Source organism: Muntiacus reevesi, chromosome 2 (genome assembly GCF_963930625.1).
Source record: "Muntiacus reevesi chromosome 2, mMunRee1.1, whole genome shotgun sequence".
NCBI classification, from domain to species: Eukaryota; Metazoa; Chordata; class Mammalia; order Artiodactyla; family Cervidae; genus Muntiacus; species Muntiacus reevesi.
The window spans coordinates 60,534,640-60,552,512 of NC_089250.1; the positions used below are offsets into that span (position 1 = coordinate 60,534,640).

General features: G+C 53.8%; 1 protein-coding gene across 1 annotated transcript in view; it reads left to right on the forward strand.

Moving 5' to 3' along the window:
- The window catches only part of EFCAB8 (EF-hand calcium binding domain 8), a 50,426-nt gene that overhangs the window by 17,754 nt on the left and 14,799 nt on the right, over positions 1–17,873 (forward strand). The window contains exons 9-18 of the mRNA XM_065921829.1: positions 164–288; positions 2,205–2,278; positions 4,339–4,469; positions 8,999–9,066; positions 9,389–9,540; positions 11,447–11,584; positions 12,920–13,033; positions 14,195–14,422; positions 15,842–15,912; positions 16,947–17,151. Of these exons, the coding sequence (XP_065777901.1) occupies positions 164–288; positions 2,205–2,278; positions 4,339–4,469; positions 8,999–9,066; positions 9,389–9,540; positions 11,447–11,584; positions 12,920–13,033; positions 14,195–14,422; positions 15,842–15,912; positions 16,947–17,151 (1,306 nt within the window). The remainder of the gene's footprint in view (positions 1–163; positions 289–2,204; positions 2,279–4,338; positions 4,470–8,998; positions 9,067–9,388; positions 9,541–11,446; positions 11,585–12,919; positions 13,034–14,194; positions 14,423–15,841; positions 15,913–16,946; positions 17,152–17,873) is intronic.

The following is a 17,873-nucleotide window of genomic DNA, read 5'->3' on the forward strand; positions in this document are numbered from 1 at the left end:
GCTGGGCCCATGTTTGTTGGCTGTTGGGGCCCAGGCTGGAAAGCTGTGTGGGCTCTGCCCTCCCTCCTGAGGTGGAGGAGGGCCTCGGAAGCCAGGGAGGGGTGGGCAGCGATGCCGGATGTGCTTAGCTGCTCCGCGGTCTCCTCTGTCTCCCTGTTCCCAGGTCGGACTATCACAGGGCTGTGTTCTGCTATGGGGACACCAAAGGTAATGTCATCATCTTCACCTCTGACGATGTGACCACTGGGCTCTTCAACCCCCGAGTCCTCCCCAGGACCTCCAAATGGGGTAGGGAGACGTGGGGAGTCGGAGGAGATGGTCCTGTCCTGGGAGCTCCTCCCCGTCCCATCCCTGGGGAGGTGGTACACCCGTGTGCTCAGCTCAGAACCACCTATGGGGGTAGGGTATGGGGGACAGCGGGGTAGGGACAGGGCTGAGGAGACGGGCAGTCTCTCTGAAGGTGGGAAATTGTGCCTGTGAGGGCTGGTTTGGGGGCTGAAGCAGGGAGTCTTCAGAACCCTCCTCATCCCAGGGAGAGAAAACCTGTGGCAGCTGTGTGACCCCTCTGGGCCTTGGGACAAGGGCATGCTTCCTCCATCGTGTGAGCAGAGTTCTGCTCCCCGTGGCTGGGAGCTGCCTGTTTGTGGGCAGTGGGGTAGAGCGGAGAGGCTGCCCTGAAGGTGGGCTCTGCGGGGCCTGGAGGAAAGCCCAGCTCCCCAGCATGAACCAGCACGTGACCTTCACCGAGCCCTCGGGGGCTGAGCACCTCCTGCAGTTCACCTGAGCCAGGAGGGGCTGATGTTTCACCGTCTGTTAAGGGAAGAGCAGGGGAGGCTAAAGGGGGTGAAGGCTTGCACAGGCCCCACAGTGATGACCGAGATCCCAGGCAGGCAGTCTGCCCCAGAGCTGGCAGTTGAACCTCTTGCTGGGCTGTATCTCAAGCTGACTCAATGCTGGAGGGTGCTGTTTGGGGATGCTCTGCCAAGTGGCAAGGGATCCCACGGCCTCGGAGCCTGCGGCTGTCCAGGGCTTGTCTGGACTGGACCCTGGCCAGGATTGAGGCTTTGACCCACAGTGTCAGTTCTCCAGGCCACTCCACATCCATCTAGGGGAGGCAGAGGCCACTAGGGGCCCCAGCTCCCAGGAGCACTGACTCCCGTCCATCCAGGACTCCAGAGCGGCCGCTTGGGCTTCCAGTCGGAGTTTCTGAGCAGGACTCTCTCCAGGGGCTCTCAGGCCTTGGTGACACCTGTCTAGCTTGTTGGGCAGCATCCACCACCGGCCAGGTGGAAGACGGGTCCTGTCCTGGACGCAGAAGGGGTCTGGCACCCCATGTACCTGCCTCATCAGCCTCTACCCCTGCCCTGAGCCAGCCCACCCTGGTCACTCTATGCCACCCTGCAGATTGGCACAGGAAGCTGTGGAGGTCTTTGAGCTGAGTGGTGGACAGGAAATTGGAAGGGAGGCAGATGAGACTGGAGTGTTGGACGGGAGTCTTTCCACGCCACATGCTGCCTGGAGGCTGGGACAAGCAGGAAGGGGCATCCAGCAGTGCTGACTTGGGAGGGGCTGGACAGACCAGCTCTGTGTGACCTGGACCCCGTTGCTTAACCTCTCTGCGCCTTGGTCCCCTTACTCGAATGGGGATGAACACATTCAGTTCATGGATTCGCTAGAAGGTAGAAGGAGAGAAAGTGGAGGGGCAGAGCTGTGCTCACCACACATGCTCCAGACATGCTTGCTTTACGACGCATGCATGCAACTTCTTCTTGGAACTTGTGTTTGCCAGACAAGATGGGGCATGTAGTTTGAAGCAGAATGACAAACTCCCAAATGACTGTTTTCAGAATGAATAAGAGCCCAGGATCTCAGTTCATTCTCTGCCCCTGCAGAGTCCGAGCTCTCTAATGGAGACTCAACGGGAGAGTTCAGTCTCTAAAATGTGGCTCCAGCTCTGCCAGGGGCTGACATGGGGATTCTGGGCAGCGGTGTTTATCGGCTCGGGTCTGTTTTCTGGGTGCTGAGTTCAGTGTCTGCACTGAACTTGCCAGGACACAGGGAGGCTTGAGCGAGCCTTTGTATGGGAATGCCTTTTGAGATGCATGGGAGTTGCAAACCAGCTCAAGGGGTCTTGCTTTTGAGGTCTTGTTTGTCCTGCAAATGGGAAGACCTGGTGACCTGGGCCTTGATTTTCTCACCATCAGATAACTGGACCAGTGTTTCTACCCGGAGGCTTCTAAGTGAGAAGTCCCCTATGTATAGAAGTTACCGGCTGAAGGTAAGGGGGGCTCTTTCCTTTGCTGTTTCCATGGTAACTAGCTGTACACATGTACCACTCAGAAATAAACACAGCAGGTGGATCTGCCCTTGGGTCTGTGGCATTGGGCACTGGTCCCCGGGGAAGGAAGGGGTGGAGGCACCTGCTGGATCCCGCCTGGCTCTTTCTGCAGAATCCCCAGGCAAGGCTGGTCTCTCTCACCTCCTTCCTTGCTCAGACACGGCCCTCCTGGGTGGCTTCTCACCGTTGCCCAATTCCTTGCTCCACATGGTGCTTTCTGCATTCAGCAACTTCAAGAAAGATGAGTTAGAAATATAGTCAGGTCACTCCTTTGCTCAAAATCCCAGTAGCTGTCCTGTTTGAACAAAGTCTCAAGTGCACCCACGACCAGGACAGGAAGGGCTCTGGCCCCTGGCTTGTTTCTGGTCTTGCTCTCTACCCCGCTTCTCCTCCCTCTGCCACAGAAGTGCCAGCAAACTTTGCTGTTCTCTGAGTACGAAGCCTTTCCCACTGCAGGGCCTTGACACGTGCCATTCCTTCAGGCTACCATGTTCTCCCCCCACTTACTGTATGCACCCCTCTACTTCCTTCAGGTCCTACCCAACCAGCCTAGCACAGCCCTGCTCACCATCCGCCTCTGCCTTCATCCCCTCACTGCAGCGCTGATAGCAGTGGTCCCCAACCTGGCATGAGGGAATGGTTGGAAGACAGTTTTTCCATGGATTGGGGTGGGGGATGGTTTCAGGGTGATTCAAGCGCATTACATTTATTGTGCACTTTATTTCTATTATTGTTACATCTCCACCTCAGATCATCAGGAATTAGATCCTGGAGGTTGGGTACCCCCTGGCATATAGGATTATGGCACCTGTTACAATGATTATTTTTCTCCCATACCTCTGAGCTGTTCTGTGACACGAGCTGGCTTTCCTACAATTCAACTCAATCCTAACACTGTCTACCCAAATATAGTGTCAGACCCTGCGGGATGAGACTGCCCTTCACTTCCGATGCCAAGTGCAAGTTCAGGTTGTCACCTGTGCTTCTGACCCACCAGCATAAATGAGGTTTCCATGACCCGCCTCCTTGGGTTCGGTTAATTTGCCAGAGAAGCTCGCAGAACTTGGAGAAACGTTTTACTTTACTAGATCACCGTTTTGGTTTTTTTAATGAAAAATGTAATTTAGGAACAGCCAGGTGGCAGAGATGCAGAAGGCACGGCAGAAGGGGTGGGGAGCTTCCACCCCTGTCTGGGTCCCCACTCTCCCTGTACATTTTCTCCAGCCCAGAAGCTTTCTGAATCCTGTCCTTTTGGGTTTCCATGGTGCTTCGTTACATAGGCATGATTGATCGCTTCGTCAGCCATTGGTAATCAAATCATCCTCCAACCTTCACTGTGACAGGCACTTGGTGAAATAGCACGCGTGAAACCCGGCTGTGCCCGACGACCCCTCCAGTCACCTTGTTCATTCTTGTCCTGGAGAGGAAAATCTCCCAACTGGAAGGCCAAGCATGGGGCCAGACCTCAGAGTGCATCCAGCCAGGCCATGCCCTTGGCCTGTGGGTTGCAGCCTTTTTTCCACCCAAGTGGCACCAGATAACATCCTCGTGTTCTGCATACCTCGTCCTGACAAACACGAGGGGGGCGTGGGGGAGCCGGGAAGCACTGTCGACTAGGGATGAGGGTGGATGACAGGGGCTGTGGACTAGGCAGACTTGGTCCATCCTTCCTTCCACCTTGGGATGGGGCCACAGAGAATGGTATTAGTATGCACTTGACCTAGCCTGTCCTCTAATCTATAAACAAGAGTTCACGTGACAGGAGATTTCAATGCTTCTCACCTGTTCCATGGACAACTGGTGGCCATACTGTCCTGGCCACGACCTGGGCTAGAACTGCGGGGCCGGAGCACTTTGTTGAAGGCACTAGACTCGGGATCTCCTAGCCCTCCAGCCCCCGATACCTGCCACTTTCTGGGAGCTGAGCCTGTACGAGGTGGGGCTGGGTCTGGACGACTGTGCTTGGGTTGGGTCTCCCACTACCACCGCTCTCTTTCCAGGCTCTCCACCTCAACTGGTGTCAACAGGTCAAGTTCATCCCCCAGCTGAACCTGGTGGCTTCCTGTTCAGCCATTGACAAGTCCTCTCTGGTGCTGACAGTGCTGCCATCCAAAGTCCCAGAGAGCCTCAAGTAAGGGGCACCCACTTCCAGGCAGAGGTGGTGGGTCTGGGAGGGGGTGGGTGGTGACACTGACTCTGGGATGCCGGTTTCACTTTAGCCACACGTGGCCGTCCCTGCTGAGAGGTGGCCTGCCTCCAGGACAGTGGACTCTCCTGTGGGCAGTACAGAGACCTGCGGGTCAGCCTGGGTATGAAGAATCACTTGTGTCCTGAGAGCCAACAGTGGGCTGTAGTGGTTGGAATGTGGGCTCTGGAGTCTGTTTTTTTGTTTTTTAAATTGAGATTGTCAGTTTTGAAAATTGACATATAATATTATATTAAGTTTCAGGTGTGCCATAGAATGATTTGATACTTATGTATAATTTGTGAGGGCCTCCCCGGTGGCTCAGTCAGTAAAGAATTCACCTGCAGTGTGGGAGACCTGGGTTTGATTCCTGCGTTGGGAAGATCCCCTGGAGGAGGGCATGGCAACTCACTCCAGTATTCTTGCCTGGAGAATCCCATGGACAGAGGAGCCTGGCGGGCTACAATCCATGGGGTCCCAAAGAGTCACACGTGACTGAGTGACTAAACACGTATATTGTGAAATGATCACAGTCTAGTTAACATCTATCACCACACACAGTTCCACATTTCTTTTTTCCTTTCCTGTGATGAGAACTTTTATGGAGTCTGGTTTTAACCATTCTGGCGTTGCCACCAGCAGCAAAAATATAAGGTCTCTTTTACCCACCAATCTATACACAAAATTCAGCACAAAGGCTGGCACATAGTATGAGACAGTCAGAAAAATGTTTTCTGAGTGAAGGGATGAGTGTGAGTTGCTTCACTTCTGTGAAGCTCAGTTTCCTCCTGTTGTCAAAGGGGACGATAACAGCCCTTCACTTACCTCAAGGCTTACGTGAGTGAGCACCATATGTGGCCTGTGTTCAGTAGTTGGCCACACTAATTCTTTGGAGATGGTTCTAATATATTTCCTTCATTTTTTATTGCTTTACCCAAGAGGGAATATTTTCTTCTGCTGTCTTTTTTTATTTTTTGAAAATCAACTGTTAGGAATTACCTGGTGGTCCAGTGGTTAGGGTTCCATGATTTCACTACTAAGGCCCAGGTTTCATCCATAACTGGGCAGCTAATATCCCACAAACTGCAATGTGCGGCCAAGAAAATAAAATCAACTGTTAGTCACACAGGAATATGTATATATGTAAAAAGGATTCAAACATAAATGAATCTGGAATCTTGTGGGACCGCCTCCCCATTCCTTTATCCAATCCTCGAGTCCTGGAACTAACTCTAGGCTGGAGGAGGGGAGCATATCCCTGAGGTGTTGGGGAGGCTTCCATCTTGCTTTTTGTGCTTTGAGGGGAGTGGTGTGGTGGCATTTTGCTTGGAGCTGGTTTGTCGGTTTGGTTCCTCTGATTTGGTGGGAGTATTACCTCATCTTGGTGATCTGTCTCTCATTCAGCTTCCTGTTTTATTGGGTCTCAGTGGCAGGAGGCTGTCACGGGGATTACTGCGTTGTGGCCACGAGGGCCTGGGTGGCTGGCCCTGCTGCCTTTCCACTCCAGCCACACTGGCCCCCTCGTTGTTCAAGCATGTTCCTGCCCCCAGGCCTTTGCATTGCTCCTCTCTGCCTGTTTTTTTGTTTTTCTAAACATTTTTCCTTTTATGAAAGATTTTAAACACATAGAAGTAGAGAAATAGTATAATGCTTTCTAAATTTAATCCCTAGGTTGAGAAAATCCCCTTAAGAAGAGAATGGCTACCCACTCCAGTATTCTTGCCTGGAAAATCTCATAGACAGAGGAGCCTGGTGGGCTACAGTCCATGGGGTTGCAAAGAGTTGGACACAACTGAGCAACTAAAACTTTAATATTCCTAGTACTAGTCCAAGTTAATCTTTACCCAAGTGTCTCGAAAACATCTTTTTATTATGATTTGGAATTAGATGGGCAAGGTTCTAGGACGGTTCTGAGCAGAGGAATGGTGTGGTCTGACATGCGGAGCATCTTTCTGGCTGCTCTGTTGCAAGTGGTGGTCGTGGTGGTATTAGTCGCTAAGTCGTGTCCAACTCTTGTGAACCCATAGACTGTAGCCCGCCAGGCTCCTCTGCTCATGGGATTCTCTAGGCAAGAATACTGGAGTGGGTTGCCATTTCCTTCTCAGGGGATCTTCCTGACCCAGGAATCGAACCCGTGTCTCCTGCATTGCAGGCAGATTCTTTACTGACTGAGCTAAGAGGGAAGCCGTATATGGGCAGGAGGGGAAATAAGGACACCAATAAGGACACCACTGTATTAATTCAGGGTACACATGATAGTGGCCTGGAGTCTGCCAGGAGTGGAAATCGAGATATATATTAGGGGTGGATTGCAGAATATATACACATGTGCACAAACCCCATTTCATGTGTGAGTGCAGTACACACCCTGGCCAGCAGGTGGCACCATTGACTGCTCTTGTTCAGTCTCTCAGTCGAGTCCAATGCTGCGAGCCCATGGACTGCAGCACGCCAGGCTTCCCTGCCCATCACCAACTCCCAGAACTTCCTCAAACTCATGTCCATTGAGTCCGTGATGCCTTCCAATCATCTCTTTCTCTGTCATCCTCTTCTCCTCCTGCCTTTAACCTTTCCCAGCATCAGGGTCTTTTTCAGTGAGTTAGGTGATGCCCTCTTGGGGCATGGCCTCTGCAGGTGGGGCCGGCACTGTCAACTCAAATTCTGCCTCTGGAGTGGCCTTGTGGACTTCTTCCCTGAGTCCCACCCTGACCTTTCAGTCTCTTTTCCACACAGCAGTCTCCTGCAGACCTGGTCTCCTCCAGCTGTCTGTTTATTTTCCTGCAGGACTTGCCATGATGTGTATATGCCCACTTCCTTGTCTCTCTATTCTTTACTCAGGCGGTTTTCCTCTAGGAGGGAGGCTCCAGTGAAGGCAGGAGCATCCTGTCTGCTCATCCTGGAAGGGCACAGGAACTGGGAAACCTTGGTTGAATAAATGGGTGAATCAGCCTGAAATAATTTCTAGTAACATTTTGTGACAGTTCTTCCAGAATATTTCTTTGCACATATATGTATGGAGGGAGACATATGTGGTTTGACAGCACAGGTGTTTCATATCCTTTTCTTGAACTTTTGAGTTTTAGAGGAATCCTTCTGGCTGTGGAGTGGGGAGCACAGGGAAGTGGGAGAAAGGCAGGAGGTTAAGAGCCCCCACCCAAGGAGGCTGATACAGAAGTGAAGGGGGCCTGGGCCCTGGTGGGATGTGGGCAAAGAGGATTTGGGGCTCGGCTGAATAATGGGAATTCAGGAGAGGGAGCCTCTACTGTGATAAGCAGCTTTAGGCCCCTGGGTAGTGGCAGAGGAGCAGTTCAGGGCCCAGTTTGGTTGAGAACATGCTGGAGTTGAGTTTATTTACTTATGGCTGTGCTGGGTCTTCGTTGCTGTGTGCGGGCTTTCTCTAGTTGCTGTGAGTGGGGGCTACTCTTCATTGCGGTGCGGGAGCATCTCGTTGCGGGGGCTTCTCTTGTTGCTTCTCTTGTTCTGTACTACAGACTCTAGTATACGGGCTTCAGTAGTTTCAGCACATGGGCTCAGTAGTTGTGGTGCGTGGGCTTAGTCATTCCACAGCGTGTGGAATCTTCCTGGACTGGGCATCGACCTGTACCCCCTGCGTTGTCAGGAGGATTCTTACCCACTGTGCCACCAGTGAAGGCCTGGAGTTGAGTTTTGAAGGGAGAGTTTGAGTGGAAAGAGTTGGTGGGGTAGGATGTGTGGACATGAGGGAACAGCACACGCAAAGGCACAGAGCTTCTAGGGCTCTGGGGCCTGTGAGGCCGTTGGGCTTGACTTTCTCCCTGACCTTCCCGGAACCCCTGCCTGGGCCAACCTGCCCTCCTGAGCACCCCCTGAACCCCCCTACCCTCCAGCCCTACCGCACCTCTTCCATTCCTGGGGCTCCGGTTCTGACCCTCCTGCCTCTTCCTGTCACGCCCACGCTGGGTCTGAGTCCTGACACCCTGCCCCCACCCCCACCCCCCTCCTTGGCCAAGCTCCTCCTTTCCATGTCCTCATCGTGGCTGCTGACAGTCTTCAGGGTTGTGTGAGGGTCCCAGTGACTCACAAGACGGTACCCCACACAGGGACCAGCAGGCAGCAGGAAATTTATTCTCTCCCCCGAGCCTTTGGGGGCCCTCCCCTCCCCTGCCTTTGGGTTTACGTCCTGGGTGGGAGGACCCTCATCCCAGGAGAGTGAAGGTACTGATGGAGTGAAGTCTCCTGCTCTGGGGGCTGCTCTCACCTTCATATGCAGGTGGGGGTGGGCGTCTCTTCCAGGCGCTGCTGGTTCCCGATGAGCTGGGGGCTGCAGGGTGAGCCCAGGGCAGGGTCCCAGGGGCTGCTCCTCTCCTTGGATGGAGAGGTAATGACTTGTCCCTATAACCCCCACCCGCCATGGCCCTGCCTCCAGCTCCTCCCACCCAAGGCTCAGAAGCTCTCCCAAGGCCACTGGTCCCAGCGTGCCTCCTTTGCTGTTGTAGGGTTTCAGTGCTGAATTTGAGAAAAGGGATTCTTTGCTTCGATTACTGCCCAGGAAAGAACGTCCTGGGTAAGTAACCTTTGTATCACGTGGAAGGTGCTGGTCTGGCAGAACTAGGCTGAGGACTGCTGAGGGTGTAGGACCCATCAGAGCTGAGGGGGAGGGCTCGTGGCACCTGGCCTCTGGCCGCTCCGGTGCCTGCCCGTGGGCACCTGGGGTGGAGTGGTGACACGGGCTTGCTTGGCTTGGTGGTGGAGGGGATGGGGCGGGGGGGGCACGGATGCGTCGTGACAACAGCTATTGTCTGCCAAGACTGGATGGAGTCTAAGGCCTGCCCAGGACAAAGTCCCAGCACAAGCCCTTGTGGCTGATACCCGATTTTCAACTCCAGTGACTGGCGGCTATGACCCCCTCATCCGCCTGTGGAACCCCTTCTTCTCAAGAAAGCCTGTGTGGATGATGAAGGGGCATCAGACTTCGGTGACACACATCGTTGTGAACAACAAGGACAACAGCATCCTTCTCAGCGTCTCCAAGGACAAGGTGTCACCCTCGGGAAGCCCAGCCCTGATGCCCCTCTGCCCATAGTTCCTGTTTCCCAAAGATGCTGGCCCATGGATAGTGAGCTAGCTCAGTCAGCCAGGGGGCTGCCAGTTGCCAGGAGCCTGAGGCTCAGGGAGTGGTGGGACCTCCCTGCCCATGGTCCCACCCCTGGCCGAAGGCCTAGAGGAGGGTACCCCAGGTGGCATCATGGGTCTCTGACCACCTCACCCCCCACCACAATAGAAGCCTGAGCCCAGCTATGAGCTGCTCACCAGAGCTGTTTCCATGTAGCCCAGACTGGCTACTTAATTTGGGGCCCTGGGCGGGGCCCTTCGCTTAACTGGGTCTCAGCCTCCTCATCCAGAGAAGGACTGCTGAGGGGTTTAGAGGAGGTCAGGTGCTAAAGGAGCAGTGACCTGACTGGCACATAGTAGGTGTACAACACAGGTGAGCCTTTCCCCTCCCCCAGACCCAGACTTGCTGCCCTCAGCTCTCCCAGTGGCCTCTCTCGGCTGCCCTGGCTGTCAGGGCCAGACTGGACCTTTTTCAAATGCCTGAGCTCCTCTGCTCAGGTCCGTTACTCTGCTCCTCTGAACTATGGGTTCAGGGTCTCTCCCCACCTACTGGGGATTGCACATCAACAGTCGCAGGTGTCTTCCTGCAGGGGACAAGGTTGTGTCTTCTGGGACTCGGTAGATCAGGAGCAGGCAGGGCCCTTGGGTCACCAGGACATGCTCCCCAGCACACCCCACACTTGTTATTGTCTGGAATGCTGCTGGCAGTGCTGTGAGCTGGGCATCGTCACCTCTGATGAAGACTTTGAGGCTGGAGGGGTGGGGAGACAGAAACAGACGCTCACGGTCAGTGATGAGCAGAGCCAGGGTGTGGATGGGGTCTGTGGGTTCAAGCCCCAGCCCTGTCCAGCTTGCTGCCGATGCCCCCAGGTGAGGAGTGTCCTGCAGGGACTTCCACGGGCCCCTCTGGGGACACTTCCTCAACCTGGGAGGAACCCAGGGGGACAGGCTGGCTTTTGGGGCACCTATGTTGGCAGTTCTGTCTGTGCCCCGCCTGGCTTTACTGGAGGGAGGCCGGGGTGGGAGCTGAGTGTTTGGGGGTGGGGCATGGGCGGCCTGGTGAGGGCTCCATCCTCAGCTGATGAGCAGCAGGTGCTCAAGCAGGATAGACACCTTGGGAGGAGGAGACTGGGAGTAGTGTGTATGGCTCAGCTTCCTCATTTGACCATAAGCAAGAACTGATGCTGAAGCTGAAACTCCAATACTTTGGCCACCTGATGCAAAGAACTGACTTGTTTGAAGAGACCCTGATGCTGGGAATGATTGAAGGCAGGAGGAGAAGGGGATGACAGAGGATGAGATGGTTGGATGGCATCACTGACTCAATGGACATGAGTTTGAGTAAACCTCAGGAGTTGGTGGTGGACAGGGAAGCCTGGCGTGCTGCAGTTCATGGGTTTGCAAAGAGTTGGACATGATTGAGCAACTGAACTGAGCGACTGAACTGAATCTGAACTGAATGATGTCTCTGGGCTTCCCAGGTGGAGCTAGTGGTAAAGAACGCGCCTGCCAATGCAGGAGATATAAGGGATGCGGGTTCGATCCCTAGATAGGGAAGATCCCATAGAGGAAGACATGGCAATCCACTCCAGTATTCTTGCCTGGGAAACCCAATGGACGGAGGAGCCTGGCAGGCTACAGTCCATGGGGTCGCAGAGAGTCAGACATGACTGAGCGACTAAGCACACATGCACAGTATCGCTGTCATAGGCTTGTGGTCTGTGGCAGTGACTTAGCGCGGTGGCTGTGCCCCCAGGAGCACCCCCAGGCCTCAGGCCAGCCACATCCCTGAGGACCCACTCTTGACCTCCCTGCCGATTTCCCACCCCCAGAATATTCGCGTGTGGGACTTGCAAGACTACCAATGCCTTCAGTCCTTCTGCGGGAAGCATTTTGCCCTGGGACATTGCCCCATCACCAGCATCTACTTCCACAAAGAGGACAACTCACTCATCTGCAGCACCTATTCAGTGAGTGATGTGCGGGAGGGAGGCAGGCCGTGGCTGCACAAGGAGGGGAGGGGCCACGGCCATGGTCTCTGACCCACGGGACACCGAGGGGTGGTCACATCCTGTCCAGACCGAGACTGCTTTATGTCATGAGGACAAAGCCACTGGGCTCCGTGGCCTGGCCCTCAAAGCGCTGTCCCCTGTGATTTCCTGGAGGACCATTTCTAGGCCCCCAGTGGTCACCCTCTATGTTGCTCTTGCTGCTCTCTTGACCTTTGTCTCCTCCAGTCTCTCCTTCTGGAAGCCCCCCTTGACCCCCAGGTAGGTTAGAAGCCTTCACTCCAAGCTCCCTTGCCTGCCCTGGATCACAGCCCTTATGACTGTCCTGTCAGGGTTACATGACTGTCTTTCCTGCCGAATCATGAACCCCAGGATGGCAGGGCCCACACCCACACCCAAGCAGTCCCTCTGAAGGTGAGAACCTGGAGGGACCTACCGTGAAGCCTGTCTGTGAGCCATGACTTAGCTGGTGCCCATGTGAGGTCTGCCCTGAACCCCTCAGGACGGGACAGCCTGGGAGAAGCACAAGGGGCTGACTGTCCAGGGTGCCGGTTGGGGAGGGCTGTGACCAGATGGAGGTTAGGGGGCTACAGGGATGCTTGGCAGCCAGTAGAAGAGGTTCGACCCAGAAAGGGAGACGAGGGTGTCGTCTGTGGTTGACAGGAAGTGGTGGCTCTTCTTCCCTCTGTTGGCAGGTGACACACAGTGTCCTTGTGCCCTTGGCTGACTCCCCCAGATGGCAGGTGTCCTGAGAAGGGAGTTGGTGGGTTCCTTCCCCTCTGCCGAGTGTCAGGACAGCTGTCAGCGCTTGTTGAATTCAACAGACCTTTGAAGTCCATTTCAAAGCAGAGAGTATATTAATTAGGCACTGGCCCATCCCTCAAGGAACTCATGGGGGAGTAGCATAACAGATAATTTTAATAGAAAATGTTGTGCATTATGATGTAGATGTGGGCTGGGTGCTTCATGGAGCACAGAGAAAGGATCCTGAGCCTGGCTGAAGGCTAAGGTGGTCAGGGAAGGCTTCCTGGATGAGGGGACACCAGATTGAGGCCTTGTGCTTTTCAGAAGTTATAAAAGGGACCTTGGACTTGGGCTTTGGGGTTGTAGGCGCTCTAGGGTTTGGAAGCTCTGATCTCAGTAAGTGGGGGCATGGAGTTGGGGTGAGGTATCAGCAAGCCTGCATGCAGTTGAGGATGTCTTGGTGTCTTGGTTTACTGGAAGTTTCTCCCTGGTGCCAGTCACTGACAGCGGGCCCTTCTGACTGCCCAGCCATCTGCCCCTCTGCCCCTGCAGATTGGAATCCTGAAAGGGTACCTGGAGACACACGGGCCTGGGAGAGCAGAGGAGAAGACCACGACCTACAGCACGCCCCTGTGCGCTGTCCTCTACAGCAAGGTTTTCAAGCAGGTCAGCGGGCAGCAGCCCGTCTCCAGGGCTGGCAGCAGGCACCGGGGGGGAGGGGGGGGCGGGGTGGGGCAGCACTCTGAGAGCGTGGGTGGTGGTACAGAGCAGCGGGAGGTCGGCGAGCAGCCGTCTTGCACTGGGGTCGCCCTGGGAAAGACCGGAGCTCCACCAAGTGGCCTTTGGGTCACCAAACTCCTCTGAGCCTGTGTGCCCCTGGCTGCCACCCCAGGTCACTTCTGGATGGGCAGCCTTCTTTCCACTGTGTGTGATGGGCTACGGGGTGTGGGCTGCTCTTTGAGGACCCTGGAGTGGGTGTTGCTCCTGGAGGTCATTTCCAGGGAAACAGTGGTTCGACTTTGTTATGGAAGGGGGAGGGAGGCCCAGGCTGTGGTTCTGAGCAGAGGTCTCTGCATTGGGCAGAGCAACTGGGCGTGTAGATTCTGACGCGTGGGGACAGGAAGGGCTCCTGGGCCCTCTGCCCCTTCCCACTGGTACCCATTTCCTGGCCCGGGCTCTGGGTAGGGCGGCCCTGTCGGCTGCAACGTGGCCTTGGCAGTGGGAGGCCAGCACTTACCTCTTTGGGTTTCCCTCTCGTTCTGGCTCCTGGCACCACACTCCCCATACCTTAGGGCTCCTCAGTGCCCTTAGACAGTTAAAAAAAAATCCCCCTTATCCAGCTTTTCTAGATGTTCTCAATGGGAAGGTTAGTCTGAAGTAACATCCCCTGTTACTGTTTCATCGTTACAGTCATGATGTTGCTTCAGGTGAGGTGACCTATCTTTACCCAATATTTCCCTGCTTAGGGGGTTGTCGGTGTATTTCCTGTTTTTTTTTCCCTATCCTCCATTGTTAATGCTTTTTCAGTATGTGTCTTTTCTGGATTAGATATGATTTTCTCTGGAAAGATTCTGATAAATTCCATTTCAGAGTTAAAGGGGATTTCACCAGAGTGGTTCTTTCTAAAACAACCGTGCCAGTTTGCACAGGGCAGAGGAAGGCCTGTTTTCGAGAGAGGGTTGTCCTGCTGCAGGATGGCCCAGAGCGCCTGTCTTCTCAGTACATTGAGTGGTGGCCGGGCTACCAGCAGTCATGCCAGCTGGCGGCTGCCCTTGGGAGTGGGGGCCTTCCCCTCCCCAGGAGCCCCGGCTGTGTGCTCCCCCGCAGGTGGTGAGCGGCTGTCTGAGCGGCATGGTGAGTGTGTGGGAGGTCGTGACGGGCAGGAGGCTGATGGAGTTCTCAGTGACGGGGGACCAGCAAGTGGAGCTGACCGCCATGTCCCTGGATGAGTCAGAGGGGTGCCTGCTCACGGGCCTGCGTGACGGCACCGTGAAGATGTGGAACTACAGTGTTGGCGAATGCCTGCTGACCTTCCCCAAGGCGGACCAGTTAGAGGTCAGTCTGGTCCATCAGCTGGGGCCGGGGGCCCCTCACAGCTCCTGTGACCCCAGCACGTGCTATTTTCATGTCTCCCCGAAAGGCTGTGCACACAGACTCCCTGGCGTTGTGCCTTCCTGAGCCTTTATGCATAAAATGAAGATAGTTGAGACTTCCCTGAAGGTCCAGTGGTTAAGACTTCACCTTCCATTGCAGGGGGTGGGGCTTTGATCCTTGGTTGGGGAGCCAAGATCCCACATGCCTTGAGGTCAAAAAACCAAGACCTAAAACAGAAACAATATGGTAACAAATTCAATAAAAACAAAAAATGGTCCACATAAAAAAAAATCTTAAATAAAATGGAGATAGATAATAGGGCCTGTCCTCCACAGACATTCTTCAGATGTCAGCTACTCTTGCTCTTTTAGTGTGTTAGCACTACTCATCTTATATATTGGGAGGGTTTTCCCAGGTGGCTCAGTGGTAAGGAATCCACCTGCCAATGCAGGAGACTCAGGAGGTCCTGGGTCAGTGGGTTCGATCCCCAGGCCAGGAAGATCCCCTGAAATAGAAAATGGCAATCTGCTCCAGTGTTTTTGCTTGGGGAATTTCACGGACAGAGGAGCCTGGGGGGCTGCGGTCCAAGGTGTCGGAAAGAGACATGACTGAGCAACTGAGCACACAGGCACCCTACATCTTAGGGCTTTAGGTGGCATTGTTGGCAGTGGGGTCATGTGATTCAGAGCCACCCATACCCCTGTTTGGGAAATGCCCACCAGGGTGGTGAGGAAGGTCTCTGGGTGTGGCAAAGTGCAAAGCCAGCAGTTCCTCTTTGGGACTTGAGCCTATTACAAACTTGTGACACAGTTCTTTAAGAAACTCAGAAGGAGCACTTGGCCAAGAAGCAGGGATTAGGGGCTGGTCCAGATCCTATTCCCTGGTGGCTCAGACGGTAAAGGATCTGCCCACAATGCAGGAGACCTGGGTTCGATCCCCGGGTTGGGAAGATCCACTGGAGAAGGAAATGGCAACCCACTCCAGTATTTTTGCCTAGAAAATTCCATGGCTGGAGGAGTCTGCTGGGCTACAGTCCATGGGGCTGCAAAGAGTTGGACACGACTGAGTGACTTCACTTTCACTTTCCAGATCCTATGACTCAGTTGTGTGAACTTAGCCAGGCTTAACTTTGGCTTCCCTCCTGTCCCCTATAAGATGGACATGGAAACTTACCCAATCTGCCATCTCCAAGTCCATCACATGGATAATGGGATGTGAGAGCATTCTGAAAAAAGTAATATGGTGGTTTCACCGCTAGGGAAAGTCTCATAATCATGGAGTGTTTGGATTTCTTGCTTGGTATGGTTAGGAAGACATTTGGGGCCTGGGGCCATTTTCTCTGAGGTACCTTAGAGTTCTGTTTCCTTTCCTCTTCAATAGATTAGTGGAATTGTCCACATGAACAAAGTGTTCTACACGACTGGATGGAGTAAGAGAATCACTTATTATACGTGAGTAGCCAGGGCACAGGGCTTCTCTGATGTGGCTCAGACAGTAAAGAATCTGCCTGCAATGTAGGAGACCCAAATTTGATCCCTTGGACGGGAAGATCTTCTGGAGAAGGAAATGGCAACCCACTCCAGTAGTCTCACCTGGAGAATTCCATGGACAGAGGAGGCTGGCATGCTACAGTCCATAGGGTTGCAAAGAGTAGGACACGACTGAGTGAGGAAATCACCACCACCGGCCAGGGTGCACGTGGGAGGTGAGGGCAGCTGACCTTTCTCTCTTTACTAAAGATGGGTTCCTACATCCTTAACTTTGCTGATGGTTGGAACACCAAGCAGGAAGTTAGTGTCGGGTGAGGTTTACTCCTTCATCCTCTCATCTATCTATTTATTCATCACTCCATGAGGCCAATAGGCTTTGTACTAGGTGCTGGGAATGGCTATAAGCAAGAACATGAAGTCTCCATCCTCCTGGAACTCAGACACTAATCAAATAACTTAATTTATAATGATAGTCTGCTCTGTGCTATGAAAAAAAATACAGGTTTCTATGGGGAGTGGACAAAATCTGATCTAGTGTCAGGGGCCATAAGAAAAGGGTCATCTGAGGTGACATGGGTGGAGTGGGATCTGAAGAGTGAGCAGGAGAGGTCTTAGTGAAGCAGTGAGGGGCTGGGGACAGGAGCAACATTATAGGCAGAGGAGTAGAAAGTGTAGGGTCCCGTCCTCTTCAGAGAGCCTTTCTAGAGTCATGGTTTCCCCTTCTTTCAGCCTGAGGTCTTACTCAGGTGTCTGAATGGGGCGAATCTGTAAGATTAATGTATGTGAAGCTCCTAGGACCAGGCCCTTACAGCAGGCACATAGCAGATGCTCAGTTAATGCGGTCAGCAGGGCAGAGCTCCAACTCTGCTCTACGCCTCCTCTGGAGGGGTCCTCCTCTGGGTCAGTGCTTGGGACCCTAGAGACTTGGATGCTCTTCTCCCAGGATACCAATAAAGCTGAGTGCTCCACCCTCCTGCCTCTGGGCACGTGTGCAGGTTCCACAAGATCAAGCCGGTGCTCTTGTGCTACCACTGGCAGACCTTCCACACGGAGGATGTCCTGAGCATGGCCAAGTACCAGAACCAGTTCATCGCCACCTCCTCCTACAATGGGGACATCCTGTTCTGGAACATCGGCACCTTCAGGCCCATCCTCAATTTCAACGCCTCTCAGAGCCCCTTGCCCTTGCTGCCCAAGAGGGTATGGTCAGCAGAAACACGCTGTTCTCTTTGTGCTCTCTCAGCTGTGGGCCAGAACCATGTAGGGCTAGGGGGTGGGTCAGGGACACCCTGGGAGGTGGAAGGGAGTGATGGTGACTTGTTCTGAAGGAGTTTGGGAGCTAGGGAGGTAGGTGGTAGCTCTTATAATTATCCTCACTTGACAGATTAAGAAACAGGCACAGAGAGGTTAAGTATCTCTCCTGAGGTCACATAGCCATCAAGTAATTGATCCAAATCCAGGCTGTCTGACTCCAGAGTCTTGTGGCTCTAGTCCTAGTCTCCCAAGGAGATTACTCTCTCCTTGAAGGTGGGTCACATTGACCCATTGCTACTACAGATTACTGCTCTGGGCTCACTGGGCTCTTGGTAGGACATGGGAAGCCCCCACAGTCTCTGAATGACTCTATCTTTGCAGATTAAAGCTGGAAGGGGCCTTCAGGGTCACCCCGTCCAGTAGTTTTCCAAACTTGTGGAGAGAGGCTTGGAGACTATTACAGCAGCTTCTCCAGAACACTTCAGCTTTTTGTCTATTTTACACTTTGGAGTTTCCCTTCAGACTAAAAGCTACCTCAAAAATACTTGGAAAGCACTGTCCACTTACAGATGGGGAGACTGAGTCCTTCATGGGCACTGTCCCCTGCCTGTGGGTGCCCTGGGGACAGGCTTCTAAGCTCTGGTTCGATTCCCATTCTGGGAAGCAAG